This window comes from Rhinoraja longicauda, chromosome 15, assembly GCF_053455715.1.
Source record: "Rhinoraja longicauda isolate Sanriku21f chromosome 15, sRhiLon1.1, whole genome shotgun sequence".
Lineage (NCBI taxonomy): Eukaryota > Metazoa > Chordata > Chondrichthyes > Rajiformes > Arhynchobatidae > Rhinoraja > Rhinoraja longicauda.
The window spans coordinates 6,147,583-6,162,531 of record NC_135967.1 but is presented as its reverse complement, the minus strand read 5'-3'; the positions used below and the strand labels follow the sequence as shown (position 1 = coordinate 6,162,531).

General features: G+C 42.7%; 1 protein-coding gene across 1 annotated transcript; it reads right to left on the bottom strand.

The window, feature by feature from the left end:
* Window positions 1-604: 604 nt before the first annotated feature.
* On the bottom strand, window positions 605-13,978 carry LOC144600495 (integral membrane protein 2A-like). Its single transcript, XM_078412140.1, has 6 exons — window positions 13,754-13,978; window positions 10,180-10,314; window positions 8,407-8,604; window positions 7,483-7,593; window positions 2,546-2,696; window positions 605-1,421 (listed from the first exon to the last, which is right to left on the bottom strand). Exons 1-6 carry the CDS (start codon window positions 13,823-13,825, stop codon window positions 1,333-1,335), a joined length of 756 nt encoding a protein of 251 aa, XP_078268266.1. The 5' UTR covers window positions 13,826-13,978; the 3' UTR covers window positions 605-1,332.
* Between the last annotated feature and the right edge of the window lie 971 nt (window positions 13,979-14,949).

Below are 14,949 nucleotides of genomic sequence, written 5' to 3'. Positions count from 1 at the left end.
TGACAGTCATACTACGGGGAACAGGCCCTTTGGCCCAACCTGCCCATGCTGACCAACATGACCCATCTATACTACCATTGCCTGCCTAAATTTGGCCATATCCCTCTAAACCTATCCTATCCATGTACCTGTCTAAATGTTTTAAAACATTGTGATGGTACCTGCCTCAGATGGTACCCGGCAGCTCTTTGCATACCAACCACACTTTATGCAAAAAAAGTTACCCCTCAGGTTCCTATTAATCTTCCTCGCCCACACCTTCTTGTGTTTTACTCACTATCTCTAAATCTTAATACCAAATTTTCTCTGCAGTATATCATCAAAAATGATTACAAATTCATGAAATCAAAATCAAAATTGACATTAAGGTAAGAGTGTTGAATAAACTGGCGTTACGTATTAGTTGGACACAAGACTTAGTTATTCAAGATTCCAACATCAGCATGCGTGACCTGCTGAGTTCTTAAAACATTTGCATTTTTGCTGTTAGTTAGCTGTTAGTTTGGAGAACCGCGTTTCAGTGCGCATAATATCACACAATCTCAGGTCATTAAAACCAGCTTTTAAGGCTAACATTGAACCGTGGAAAAAAACCAGGCTGCAATATTTTAATAGACATTTAATGTTTACTTTCATTAAATTCTCCACAGGGTTAGTAATTTAAATATTTATACCATAAGATAGTCCCAGGTTCAATAAATCTGCTTCATAAAAATGGTGTCCACTTCTGTAATTGTTTCAACCAGATATAATCAATGGGTGGAGTTTTATAAACATTTGTGTTCAGAACTTGTTTGTAAGTTAAAAAGCTGACAAAACCAGTTAAAGCGATTTTAGGATTGCATTGTAAGTGAGCTGATATTCAATATGCAAACATTAAACTATTCCATGATACACTCAAAAAACAAGGCATTTAATACAATTTAAACATTTACACTACAAATTGATAATCTCAATACAGTAGTTGCACAAGTTCCAATCCCATTACACTGGCACATACCAATCATTAAAAGTACTTTATGGAAGGGAACTGCTAGAAAAGAGAACATTGCTTTTTCATTACCTGACACAAATATTTTATTTTAATTCTTCAGAGTAGACCAAATACATTAGGAATATAAACTACTTTTGCAAAGTTTGTAGATAGATACTGATAGACAGTGCAAACAAAAACTGCATTTTAAAAACCTTTCAGTGAAGCAATAGTGTTTGCGTTAAAATACAAACAGCAAAGCAAACCTAAAGAGGCTTTTGATTGTCACATACTTATAGATTATTAAGACTACTGCAGGAGTAAAGCATCCAAAATCAGCCAGGGAAAAAACTAATTTCTCATGGTTCACAGATCATAGTATCAGTGACAAAGTTATTTGCAAAATGCTTGATTCGGCGACAGTTTACTGTTGAGCGTTTCTGGATTCCTTCGAATGAAAAAGATACATTTGGTCAGTACGAGAAGCTTAAGTGTACATTATTTTACTAAGTTCATACCAATAGCCAAAACTAGTTTCTCCTCTCACCCATCGTGAAATTCTCACCAATAGTTTTACCGAGACAAACATTCAGGTGAGTAAGTTAACAAGGGGACTTCCTTTCATAATGGTAGCTGAGACTTTCCACTTCTATTATAACCCAGACTCCCACAACAATCTAGACTACACTACTTCCTACCCTGCCTGCTGCAAAGACTCTATCCTCTACTCCCAATTCCTCCGTCTACACCACACCTGCGCCCAATACAGGTGTTCGATACCAGGACATCCAAAATGTCCTCATTCTTTAGGGAACAGTGCTTCCAATCCTCTATCACAGATGAGGTCTTCACACGCGTCCCCTCGGTATCCCGCAGCTCTGCTCTTTTTCTCCTCCCCCCAGTTGCAACAGGGACAGAGTCGCCCTTGTCCTTACCTTTCACCCCATCAGCCGTCGTATACAGAACATAATCCTCCAACATTTTTGCCACCTCCAACGGGATCTCACCACTAGTCACATCTTCCCATCTCCACCCCTTTCCGCCTTCCACAGAGACCATTCCCTCAGCAACTCCCTGGTTAACTCATCCCTTCCCAACCAAACCACTCCATTCCCAGGTACCTTCCCCTGAATGTAAAAGCAGCATGTGAAATACTAGTCTTCACTAGCCAGGGCACTGAGGTAGGGAGGCCATGGTACATATTTTTTTCACTTAATTAGATGACAGCAAGAAAAAGTATGTGCATGTGCATATCTGGCTACCACACTGGAAGAATGTGAATGAGCTGAAGACAAGAGTAAGAGTGTTACTGCGATGTTGCCCGGGGTGAAACATTTTAGGCATGGGGACAGACTGTAGCCGTTTCCTTTGGAGTCAAGGAGATTGGGCGGGTGAGGTTCGTGCAGGATAGGACTAGGTGAAGATTAACCTTTCCCTCAAAACGGAGACATCCAAAATCAAAGGACACAGGTATAGGGTAAAGAATAAGAGGAGTTAGATTTGATTAAAATTGTTTCATCCAAATGGTGGTTGCCAACTAAAATAGAAATTTTAACAGTTCAAGAACAGTACCTTTCAGCATCTCTTTACGCTGCAATCTGTAGGTCTTTTTCCCTGAACAGAGCCGGTAGATGAAGTAACCCAAATCATCAACATGGTCAATACGTTCAGTTACCATCAACTCTTCATGAACAAGGTAGGTTTGAGGCAAGTAGGAACCAGTCTGTTTAGAAAAATAATATCTTTAAATTCCAGTTAAATTCTTCTACAATTTCTGAATGATTACCTGAAAAAGGATTTTTACTCAATAAATGATTGACAAATTCCTGTCATGCACCGTGGTGCAGCGGTAGATTTGCTGTCTGTTATCTCTCCCCGTGACCGCATGGGTTTTCCCTGGGTGCTCGTTTCCTCGCACACTCCAAAGACATACAGGGTTGTAGGTTAATTGTCTTTGGTAAAATTGTCCCTAGAGCGTGTGTAGAATAGTGTTAATATGCGGGATCACTGGTTGGCTGAAAGGTATGTTTCTGTACTGTATCTCTAAACTAAATACCAATGTTCAGGGAGCAAAGCCTTAATAATCAAATTCTCAATTTTGTCAACAAAAAGTACCAATCAAGAATATCATAGAAATAAATAGAAAAATCAGATGGAGTAAGAAAAACAAAAAAAACTTTCAGCTTTTTTCTGTACTAAATTCCTGATCATCATCAACCAAATTCAAGGATACTTAAAAAAAAAACATTGTTTATACAGTTAAATTGGCATCATGATCAACACAGGTACTATGAGCCAAAAGACTGTATCTTGCTGCACCGATCTACGTCTGTACAACTGTTAACATCAAAATATCCAATTCAATTACGTAACAAAATTTAAAGTAGTGGTGACAAGTTTGGTCACAAAATTTAAAGTAGTGGTGACAAGTTTGCAGAATTTCTTACGATTGAGCGTTTAGTTGAAGTTTCTTCTGCGGAACGAAGACTTAAGATTAAAATAAATCAACATAATTGTGAGAAGTCCAGATAGAGTTTATGGGAAGGATCCATTTCCCTCAATAGAAATGCAAAAAATCTAGTGGACATGATTAACCTTTGTTGGGAAAAAGACTGTAAAGAAATTTAGAACATAGTACAGTATATAGAGTACATTTTTGCATACAGTACAACCAATTGCCCAGAAATGGGCCAATTGGCCCACAGTGTTTGTGCAAAGCTCCCAGCGAGTGCCCCACCGGTGCAGAAAGGGAGCTCCTGGCGAGTGCTGCAGAACTGTACAAGAGCGTACCCGGTGACCGGACTGAGGAGAGGAGGGGGCGGTCGGGCTACACTGCCGAGAACAAAGAGGCATCCTTTTCCACCACCACCCTTAGCTCCAGGTCCCCGCCATGTGTACAAATATTGTTATTTTGTGCAGGGCAGGTTTTTTGTTTTGAACACACATTACTTGCCCTGAACATCTCCATTGAACTTTCCATCTCTCACATTATAGATATGCCCTCTAGCGTCCACCCCGGGAAAAAGGTTCTGACTAACCTATCTATGCCGCTCATAATTTTATATAGTTAATTCTCCCCTCAACTTCTGACACTCCAGAGAATGTTTAGTTTAGAGAGACAGTGTGGAAACAGGCCCTTCGGTGCACCGAGTCCACGCCGACCGGTGATCCCCACACAACTAGGGAATATGCTACACACATTAGGGACAATTTACAATTATATCAAACCAATTAACCTACAAACCTGTATACCTCTGGAGTGTGTAAGGAAACCAGAGATCCCGGAGAAAACCCACGCAGGTCACGGGGAGAACATACAAACCCCATACAGGCAAGCACCCGTAGTCATGATCAAACCTGGGTCTCTGGCACTGTAAGGCAGCAACTCTAGGCAGCGCCACTGTGCCGCCCAATGGTTTCTTTATTATCACGTGTACAGTGAAATACATTTTTTTGCATACAGATCAAGAAGATTACCACCATATCCCCCAGTTAGCAAAGGATGTCCAGAACAGCCCATTGAGTCCATCTGCAAGCAACTCCATTTTACAGTCCCAGCTGCAGCTGTTCACAAAGGCCAGTTGCAGCCGAAACAATCCAATTTATCCAACCTATCCTTGTAGCTGAAACCCTCTAATCCAGGTAGCATTCTGGTAAACTCCTCTGCACCCTCCCCAAAGCCTCCACATCTTTCCTGTAATAGGGCGACTAGAACTGCACGCAATACTTCAAATGCGACCTAACCAAAGTCCTCTAGAGCTGCATCATGACCTCAAGAAAACATAAGTCCCTGACTTTCTTCGGATGTGATAAGGAGATGGCATATTAACTTTGTCATATTACAAAAGGATTTGAAGCCAGAAGGTATCATGCTGCAATTATCTAGGACCTTGATAAGACTGCACTTGGAATATTATATATAAATATACATTAATAAACCATTTTTGCTCCTAATCTGAAAAAAAATTGTTAAAGAGTATAGTGAAACTTCACTACTCAGGTGAGTGGGTTTGCTTTACAAATAGTAATTGAAAAATACATACATCAAATATTTATAAATGAAAAGAAATTCTATTGTAAGTTGAAGTTTTTCTTTAATACGATTGATACGATTGATGTTGTGTAATGTATTCACTGTCTTGATTAGTCAGTTATACAGCATGGAAACAGGCCCTTTGGCCCAACTTGCCTATGTCAAACAAGATACTCACCTACACTAATCCCACCTGCCCTCGTTTGACCTATTCCTATCCATTTACTTATCCAAATGTCTTTTAATTGTTATAGTACCTGTCTCAGTTACGTCCTCTAGCAGCTCCTTCCATATACCCACCACCCTCTGTGTGAAGTTGTGCCTCATGTCCTATTAAATCTTTCCCCACTCACCTTAAACCTATGCCCTCTGATTCTTCATTCACCAACTCTGGATAAAAGACTGCATCTACCCTATCTATCTAGGAGTTGGTGACAGTGGAGCAGCGGTAGAGGTGCTATCTCACAGCACCAGAGACTCGGGTTTGATCCCGAGTCTAGGTGCAGTCTGTGTGGAGTTTGTTCGATCTCCCTACGACCGTGCACATTTTCTCCAAGTGCTCCAGTTTCCTCCCACATTCCAAAGACGTGCAGGTTTGTAGGTTCCAGATGAGACAGAAGTTCACATGCACCTCCTCTAAACTCAACTGCTGCATTCTGTGTTCCTGATGTGGTTTCCTGGAAAAATGGCAAAGCCAAGCATAGACTGGGCAATCGTTTCGCTGAACAATTGCATGCATGGCCTTGAGGATCTCCTGATTGCTAACCAATTTAACACCCGTTCCCATGTTAACTTTTCTGTCCAGGACCTCCTGCTTTGCCTAAGTGAGGCCACACACAAAATGGAGGAACAGCACCTTATATTTCATTTGGGTAGCATACAATAAAACAGTATGAACATTGGATTCTCCAATTTGCGGTAATCTTAAAATAAAAACCCAGCCTTCGTTTATCTTCCTCTCTGGACCGGCACCTATTTCTCTCCCCTCACCTTTCCTCCACTTACATTCCTTTGTCCAACCATCTATCAAAGCCTCCTCAAACAGGCTTTTGTTCATGCTTTCTTCTCCCCCATCCCCATAATCAGTCTTAAGGGTCCTGACCTGAAACATCACCTATGTTCGCCAGAGACGCTGTCTGACCCACTTAGTTACTTCAGCACATTATTTTTTTTTAAACTACATGCACTTTTCTGCTTTTGACCTGAAAGCTGATATGGATGTTGAAACTCTTCCAAAGTTGTGATAATTTTTTTTAAATTTGGGCTGCATAACAAAAGTTAAATATAGATCTGTCTCAGTTTAATGGACTTTTTGCAATATTTAAGTCAGTGACAACAAGAATCCAGACATGGAAATACTATTATAGGATGCTGCCATCATAATGCATTTGGTTTGAATCTTTTTACAATGGTATATCACATGTAACGTAACTTCAACGTGTGCACCAAGGGCGGCTTTTTACCTTTAAAGGCTATTTGTCAAATCAAGCAAATTGTTTCTCCATAGAATACTTATTGCAACAGAAAAAGAGTAGGCTAATTGAATGTTCGAGCCTCTTCTGCTATTCAATATCATCTAAATTGAATGCCTTCATTCCAAAGACACAATCCCTTGATATATTGAATAATTTGACTTTCATTGATTTGTGGTAGAGAATTACAAAGGTCTAGCAGCCTTAAAAACATACTCATCTAAGTCTTGATTGACTTGTCCCTTACATATATAGCCAGCAGGAACATGCTTTCAGCATCTAATCTATCCAGTCTCGTTAAATAAATTTTCTTTCTGATGAAAAATTAGGATATGGGCCAATTCCAATTCTCTCTTTACTTGATTTTCATTTAAATTTCACCTTCAACATTGCTGAAGGAATTACAATTATATTCATCATTTCACAGTACCCAATCTTTTGTGGACAACAATACTGAAGAATATAAGATGCTGGCGAGGCCACATTGGAGCATAGTGTTCGGTCTTCTTCAACGTGTAAAAGGAACGGTGTTGTTAAGCTGGAAAGGGTGCAGAGTAGATTTATGAGGATGTGGCCAGGAATTGAGGGCCTGAGCTACAGGGAGAGATTGAGCAGGCTAAGATTTTATTTCTTAGACCGCAGAAGCAAAAGGGATTATCTTATATGGATGTAGAAGCTCATGAGGGGAATAGATAGGGTACTTGCACAAAATCTTTTACCCAGAGTAAGGGAATCAAGTGAACATGGGTTTAAGGTAAGACAGGAAAGATTTAATAGGAACCTGAGGGGCAACCTTTTCTAACCATAGAAGGATATGGGCTACATGCAAGCTGGTGGGATTGGTGTAGATGGGGCCAGTTGGGCTGAAGGGCCTGTTTCCATGCTGTATGACTATGATACCCATGGGGGCAGAGATGGGACTCCCAGTAAAAAATTCCAACCTGGATGAGCTAAAGTTCAGAAGTATTATTCTTGACTGGCAAAAATGCATTATTGATACTTACTGTGAGTCTCATGAACAAGTCCAATAAATTGCGTGGAGGCATTACAACAGAAGTATTCAATGCAATCACGTAGCAGTTATCCAAACTCAGATCGAGATATGCAGTCAAAAGCTAAAAATAGAAAGCAAGAGAACTTAAGAAACCAGAAACACTATTTAAAAAAGTTTAACTTGGATGTTTACCCCTCTATCAATTAATCAAAAACTGTACTTAAAACCAATATTTCATGGTTACAGCAATTGGACAATTGTAAAAAATTCAGAGTAAGATGCAAACTTTTCCAATGCACTGTGATTCATCTAATAGGTCAGCACCATCCCTGTCACGAGTTTATTTGAAAATAATAATGATGCTCATTAAGCCTATCAACAAGTTTGGACGATATGGATAAGGGCAACAATAAGGGAGGTCACACTAAAATTATCTTCATGGGAGAAAATCTGCCAACCTTATCCTGAAAAGTCAACACCCATAAATGTTTTATATCCTTCCTTTATATTCAAAGTACAACATTAAAAACCTGACAAATGAAACTTGTATTCTTCCACCACACATACATTTTATATCATCTGAGGTGTAAGATTTCAATTGTACTTTGAAACAGTTGAACAAGGTTAATGCTGAATGTTTCACAATGCATATGTAATTCAACCTTGAAAGTCCACAAACTTTAAATTACCATTACATTCTGCAGATTAGCAGGGTTCTACCATAGACCAATTCTTAGTTATCTAGCATTATAAATTAATGCATTCCTAAAACTTATTTTCAGTCCACAAATATAATTTACAGATAACATGCAATAAGAGTGCAATACTAATGCTATAGACAAGATAATGCACTTCAAAAAAACAGGGTTGCAGAGTTAAGAATGAACATATCACTGAAACATATCTAAAACATAATTGTAAGAGCTAATCTTACCAACTCAAAATCATGAATGATGACTGCTGGATCATAATCTTCAAAATCTGGAACAGGGACATTGATCACAGCCACATTTTTATTATCTCCCAAGAACTGTACATTTTCCAAAGCTAGGAAATATGGAGCCTTTGTCTCTGGAGCATGTGGTGGGATACTAGAATCCACGTATCGCATTTCACCATGAAATACTTTGTTCTAGTGGAAAAGCACAATTAAAAACCCACATTTAAAAAAGACAGTCTAATTTTATTTCAAGAAGATTCCAAGATAATATTCTGGGTTTGAAATTATGTACAAATTTGATACTAACACCAATCCTACACAAAGAATTTGTGGCAAACTCTTATGATCCTGTGCAAGTGGCATAATTTCAGGATTAATGCCATCATACTGCTTCTATGGCTCCTACAGGTACACCATAACTCAATTTACTAACCTACAATTCAACTGACCAATGACTGAACTGAACATAGAAATGAACAGCAAATAACAGGCCTTTACAGCTCTCCTTCTCCATGCTGACCACCACGAGGCCCACCTTCACTAATCCCATTCGCTCACATTAGGCCATTATCCCTGTACACCTTTCGTATCTGCCCAAAATCCTTTTAAACATCTGAATGTGAATTTCTAGTTCATTCCAGTTAATCACCACCCTGTCTTACAGTCAGAGTCATAAGCACAGAAACAAGCCCTTTAGCCAAACTCATCAATACCAACCAGATGTTTATCAAAGCTAGTTCCATTTGTGCTGTGTGAAAAACACCGCACATCTCCTTTAAATTTCTCTCTATTTAAATCTGTGCTCTCTAGCTCTAGACTCCCATGCCCCGAGAAAAAGAATCTGCCTATCTATCCCATCTGTGCCCTTTAATTTTGTAAAATTCTAAAGTGTCACCTCTCAGTTCCTCCCTTTTAGTAACAATAAACCCAGCCTATCCAATGTCTCCTTATTACTACAGCTCTTCAGTCCAGGGAACATGGTGGATTTCTACGGGGAAGGAGAAATAAGTGCATGTCAAGGTGGTGCATGGGGCAGAGGTTACCTAAAATTGGTAACCTAAGAGGTTACCTAAAATTGATGAATTCATACCATCGGGTTGTTAGCTACCTAAGCAGAATATGAGGTGCTGTTCCACCAGTTTGTGTGTGGTCTCACTCTGGTAATGGAGGCTGCCCAGGACAGATAGGTCAGTATGGGAATGGGAAGAGGACTTAAAATAGTTCGTGACTGGGAGTTCCAGTAGGCGTTGACGGAACAAGCTCGTGTTTGGCAAAATGGTTAACAAGTCTATGCTTGGTTGCGCTGATGTACAGGGGGCCACATCTGTAACACCAGATGCAGAGGATGAGGTTAGAGGACGTGCACATGAACCTGTCATCTGGAAAGCCTGTTGGCATTGAAAGTGGGGGATAGCGTCTTTGCAAGAGGCTAAGAATATGTTTCAAGGCTTGTAACAGCTACCAAAGTAGACGAATCTGCCAAATATACCATGATCATTAAATTAGGCTAAGACTATGAAATCATGGTAAGTCTACAATATATTCCACCTCAGGTGTGCGTGCCCGAGGACTCCCCAAAGGTATTTAATTAATCATTGGCAAAAATTAGGATGATCACAGTAAAACCTTCGATACAAAGATACGATGTTAAGAAATTAATGAAAATGTTAGCAATTTTTTATTTGCTAAGTGAATGAACTAACTTAAAAATGCATAATGTATCATTTATTACACATGTTTCAAAGTGCAAGTGCTTTCATAAGTTACCTTTGGAACAATGAATCGATACAGACAGGCTCCTCCAATTATTAAGCCAGATAGTATGAAGGCCAGTCCAAGAAGTGTAAACAAACATCTTCCTGTGGCATTATCACCCCTACTTGCCACAGCGGATTCTGGATCCTATACAAAATACAAATTAAAAAAACATTTAATGCCATTCTAAAATCTTAGCAGAGAAACATAGAAAAATAGGCGCAGGAGTAGGCCATTCGGCCCTGCGAGCCAGCCCATTCAATATGATCATGGCTGATCATCTAAAATTAGTACCCCCTTCCTACTTTCTCCCCAATATCCATTAATTCCTTTAGCCCTGCGAGCTAAATCTAAGCAAATCATCCTCCAATTATTATTCCTAATAGAGTTTAGGTAATATTCTTTCTACATATTTTATTAAAAGAAAGATTTTCTAAAATAAAGGTTAGTTTGATCAGTTAAAAATGGAAATTCTTTTTTTTTTTCATACAAAAATTCCTTTATAAATTACAGTCCAAAATTTGTACTTGACAGTCTTTAAAATGCTCAGCCAAAAGGTAGTCTTTTCAGATTCCTTACTACCAGTAGTTTAACTAGTTCTACTTCTGCTGCAAATATCAGATCAGTCTGCAATTTAACACTGCACAAGCCATTTCACGGATATGCACAACAGGACATTGAAACCTAACTTGCACATTGAGTCATCAGCTTCAATAACTCAATTCCATATATTTGTTGAACAAAAAACCCTATGCCGCACAAAGGACAAATTTTCCTGATACGTACAGGTCAAATCAATGTGCGGTTTTAAACGAGAAACGGACAATTCTTAAGCAGAGTCAAATCTTATGCATATTATGGGTACAATGTTATTTTGACACAGTATTCATGTTATTATCTACCACTGACTGTGATGTATAATTAAGTGACATTTTTAACAAATCAAAAAAAACCTTCAGCTTTCAATGGTGAAGAAATCCATTATTTCTTTGCAGCATGATGGGTAGGTAAAGTCAGCAAGGTTAGAACTTGTTAGCTAATGTCCATAAATCAAGATGCCATCTCAAATCAAAGAACACTGGGATTGCTTTCATCAGGAAGTACCAGCTACAATATGGCAGCTTATTGGCTGATATTGGACTGAACCCGAGGACAAAACATCATTCAGAAAGAAATGTGTAAGAAAGAACTGCAGATGCTGGTTTAAATCAAAGGTAGACACAAAATGCTGGAGTAACTGAGGGGGGGACAGGCAGCATCTCTGGAGAAAAGGAACGGGGTGAAGTTTTGGGTCGAGACCCCTCTTCAGGCTGAAGCAAAGAGACGCCAGAGATGCTGCCTTACTCCAGCATTTTGAGTCTACATTCAGAAAGAAATGTTCAATTCCAACCATGATAACTGGGAAATTTTAATTACAAAAACCTATATCAGTAACCAAGGCCTTTTTTAGAATGCAGAAATAGTGTCAAGAAAAAAAGCATTATTCAGGCATTAACCAAGCTTTGTTTACCCCTTAAAAAATTGGGAAACATTCCTCTGGTTGACAGGTCAGTTTGTTGATGAGATAATACTTGAAAATCTTTGATTATATAGGTGAACCATTCCCCCATCCCTTGGTTCAGGTTATGGAATTTGCAAATCACTACCTTAACATTTAAGAGAAATAATAAAATTGTTCTTATGGAATTCAAGTGGCAGGGGGGAGTTAATAAACACAAAATAAGTTTTCGTTTTAGTGACTTGATATCATGGGGCAATAATATTTGGACAGGACGCCACTGCACCAATTTGGTTGGCAGTCATATACAAATCCCTCCACCAGCTCTCCCTCCTGTCTGAGGACATACGTTGGCAATTAATTCCAATATCGCTCTCCCAATTCAGACCAAATTCAGGCATTTATTGTACAAACCACAAACTGAAAAAGAGGAAGAAGCTGGAACTTTCCCCCATTACTGACAGTTGCACATCATTTTGAAAATTCTGTATTGTTGATGATACAAATCTAACTTGAGCGGGATAGTGTAAATAGAAGAGAATTTTTGGAAACAAACACTACCTTTCTGATTTAAACTACAATATTCAATTATTTCAGAAGTGGGACAGTACTGCTTTGGTCATGAAAGGGTAAACTGTGTGCAGTTTTGGTCTCCAAATTTGAGGAAGGATATTCTTGCTATTGAGGGCATGCAGCGTAGGTTTGCGAGGTTAATTCCCGGAATGGCGGGACTGTCATATGTTGAAAGACTGGAGTGGCTAGGCTTGTATACACTTGAATTTAGAAGGATGAGAGGGGACCTTATCGAAACATAAGATTATTAAAGGGTTGGACACGTTAGAGGCAAGAAACATGTTCCCAATGTTGGGGGAGTCCAGAATATGGGGCCACAGTTTAAGAATAAGGGGTAGGCCATTTAGAACGGAGATGAGGAAAAACTTTTTCAGTCAGAGTTGTAAATCTGTGGAATTCACTGCCTCAGAAGGCAATGGAGGCCAATTCTCTGAATGTATTTAAGAGAGAGCTAGGTAGAGCTCTTAAGGATAGCGGAGTCAGGGGGTATGGGGAGAAGGCAGGAACGGGGTACTGATTGAGAATGATCAGCATGATCACATTGAATGGCGGTGCTGGCTCGAAGGGCTGAATGGCCTCCTCCTGCACCTATTGTCTGTTGTTAATCTGCAGATGGACGCCCAGGGTTTTAAACCCATTGTTCGTATTTAAACAAATAAACACGCAGAGAACAACGTGAGGATTTCGGAAGAGAGCCCTGCCCTGCCCTGCTGCCTCCTCAACAACAACACCCCGAGAGGGAGCGATTCGGGGAAGTGAGAGCTCTTCCTGTTCACGAGCCACAACAGACGTTTCAATTACACAAACAAACCGCTCCCAGGAGACTGGCGGCCGGTTAATCCCTTGGCCTTGCGGCAGACACGGAGCAGACGCGCTGCGGGCCGTCGCCCCCAGTCCCGGCCCCACCTCGGGCCGCAACCCCCCCGGCCCGTCAACGGCCCCACCTCGGGCCGCAACCCCCCCCCCCCCCCGTACCGGCCCCACCTCGGGCCGCAACCCCCCCGGTACCGCCCCCCCCCTCGGGCCGCAACCCCCCCGGCCCGTCACCGGCCCCACCTCGGGCCGCAACCCCCCCCCCCCCCCGTACCGGCCCCACCTCGGGCCGCAACCCCCCCGGTACCGCCCCCCCCTCGGGCCGCAACCCCCCCCCCCCCTCTCTCGGGCCGCAACCCCCCCCCCCCCCTTCCGGTACCGGCAGCTGCGGGAGACCCTGCTCCAGTAGGGGCCAGGCCTGGGCTGTAGGCCGGGGGTTGGGCAGCCTGGGCTGTAGGACAGGGGGAGGTGGGGTGCTGTAGGCCGGGGGGATGAGCGGTAGGCCAGGGGGAGGTGGACCTGTGCTGTAGGCCGGGGGTTGGGGCTGAGCGGTAGGCCAGGGGGAGGAGGTGGGCCTACTATGCTGTAGGCCGGGGGCGGGCCTGTGCTGTGGGCCGGGGGGTCCGGGGCCGGTGGACTTCGTCCGATTCCCAGGCGAGCGCAACACGACCCTTACTCCGCCGCACTGCGGACACGGCTCACCGGCACGGGGAGCAGGAGACCTCCTTTGGCGTCCTTCTGGCCGGCGGGCGGGTTGAATCCAATTTTCACCATGTCCGCGGCTCCAAACCCGACGTTCAGCAGCTCTGACGCACTAACACTGGCTGACCGGCGCGCGCCTCCCGCTCGCGCTCGCTCCCCAACTGCCGCTGCCCCGCGCGGCGCCGCGCGCGCACACTCCCCGGCGTATCACGGAGATTAGCGAGCGGTTGCGCACACTCCCCGGCGTATCTCGGAGATTAGCGAGCGGTTGCGCACACTCCCCGGCGTATCACGGACACCAGTGAGTGGCTGCGCAGATTCTAAAATGTATCACAGGGATGAGCGAGGCACTGCGTAGATTCCCTGGCGTATCACGAACACTGGGGAGGCACGATTCCCTGGCATAGCATGGACACTGGCGAGGCACGGCGCAGATTCCCTGGCGTATCACGGACACTGGCGAGGCACGATTCACTGGCGTATCACGGACACTGGCGAGGCACGGCGCAGATTCCCTGGCGTATCACGGACACTGCGAGGCACGGCGCAGATTCCCTGGCGTATCACGGACACTGGCGAGGCACTGAGCAAATTCCCTGGCATATCACGGACACTGGCGAGGCACTGCGCAGATTCCCTGGTGTATCACGGACACTGCGCAGACTACCTGGAGTGTCACGAACACTTGCGAGCCGCCTTCCTCGCCAAGGCGCACATTTCCGTGAAAGCTTACCTTGGCACAGGTTTATTATAGGTACTGGACATGGTACTTTGGGAATGTTGTTCCACCGGGTAATGGTCAGGCAGGTGCAGTATAAAACATCAAGTCACCTCATCAAATTTTCTAAGAGACACAAAAAGCTGGAGTAAACTGAGCAGGTCAGGCAGCGTCTCTGGAGAAAACAAATTTCCTTGCGGTCTCAGCAGAAAAATATGCCACAAGAGGGCTGAGAAACATTGTGAATAGCCAAAGGTAGACACAAAATGCTGGAGTAACTCAGCGGGTCAGGCAGCATCTCAGGAGAGAAGGAATGGGTGACGTTTCGGGTCGAGACCCTTCAGACTGATGTCAGGGGAGGGGGCGGGACAAAGATAGGATGTAGTCGGTGACAGGAAGACTAGTAGGAGAACTGGGAAGAGGGAGGGGATAGAGGGGGAAGCAGGGACTACCTGAAGTGGGAGAAGTCAATGTTCAT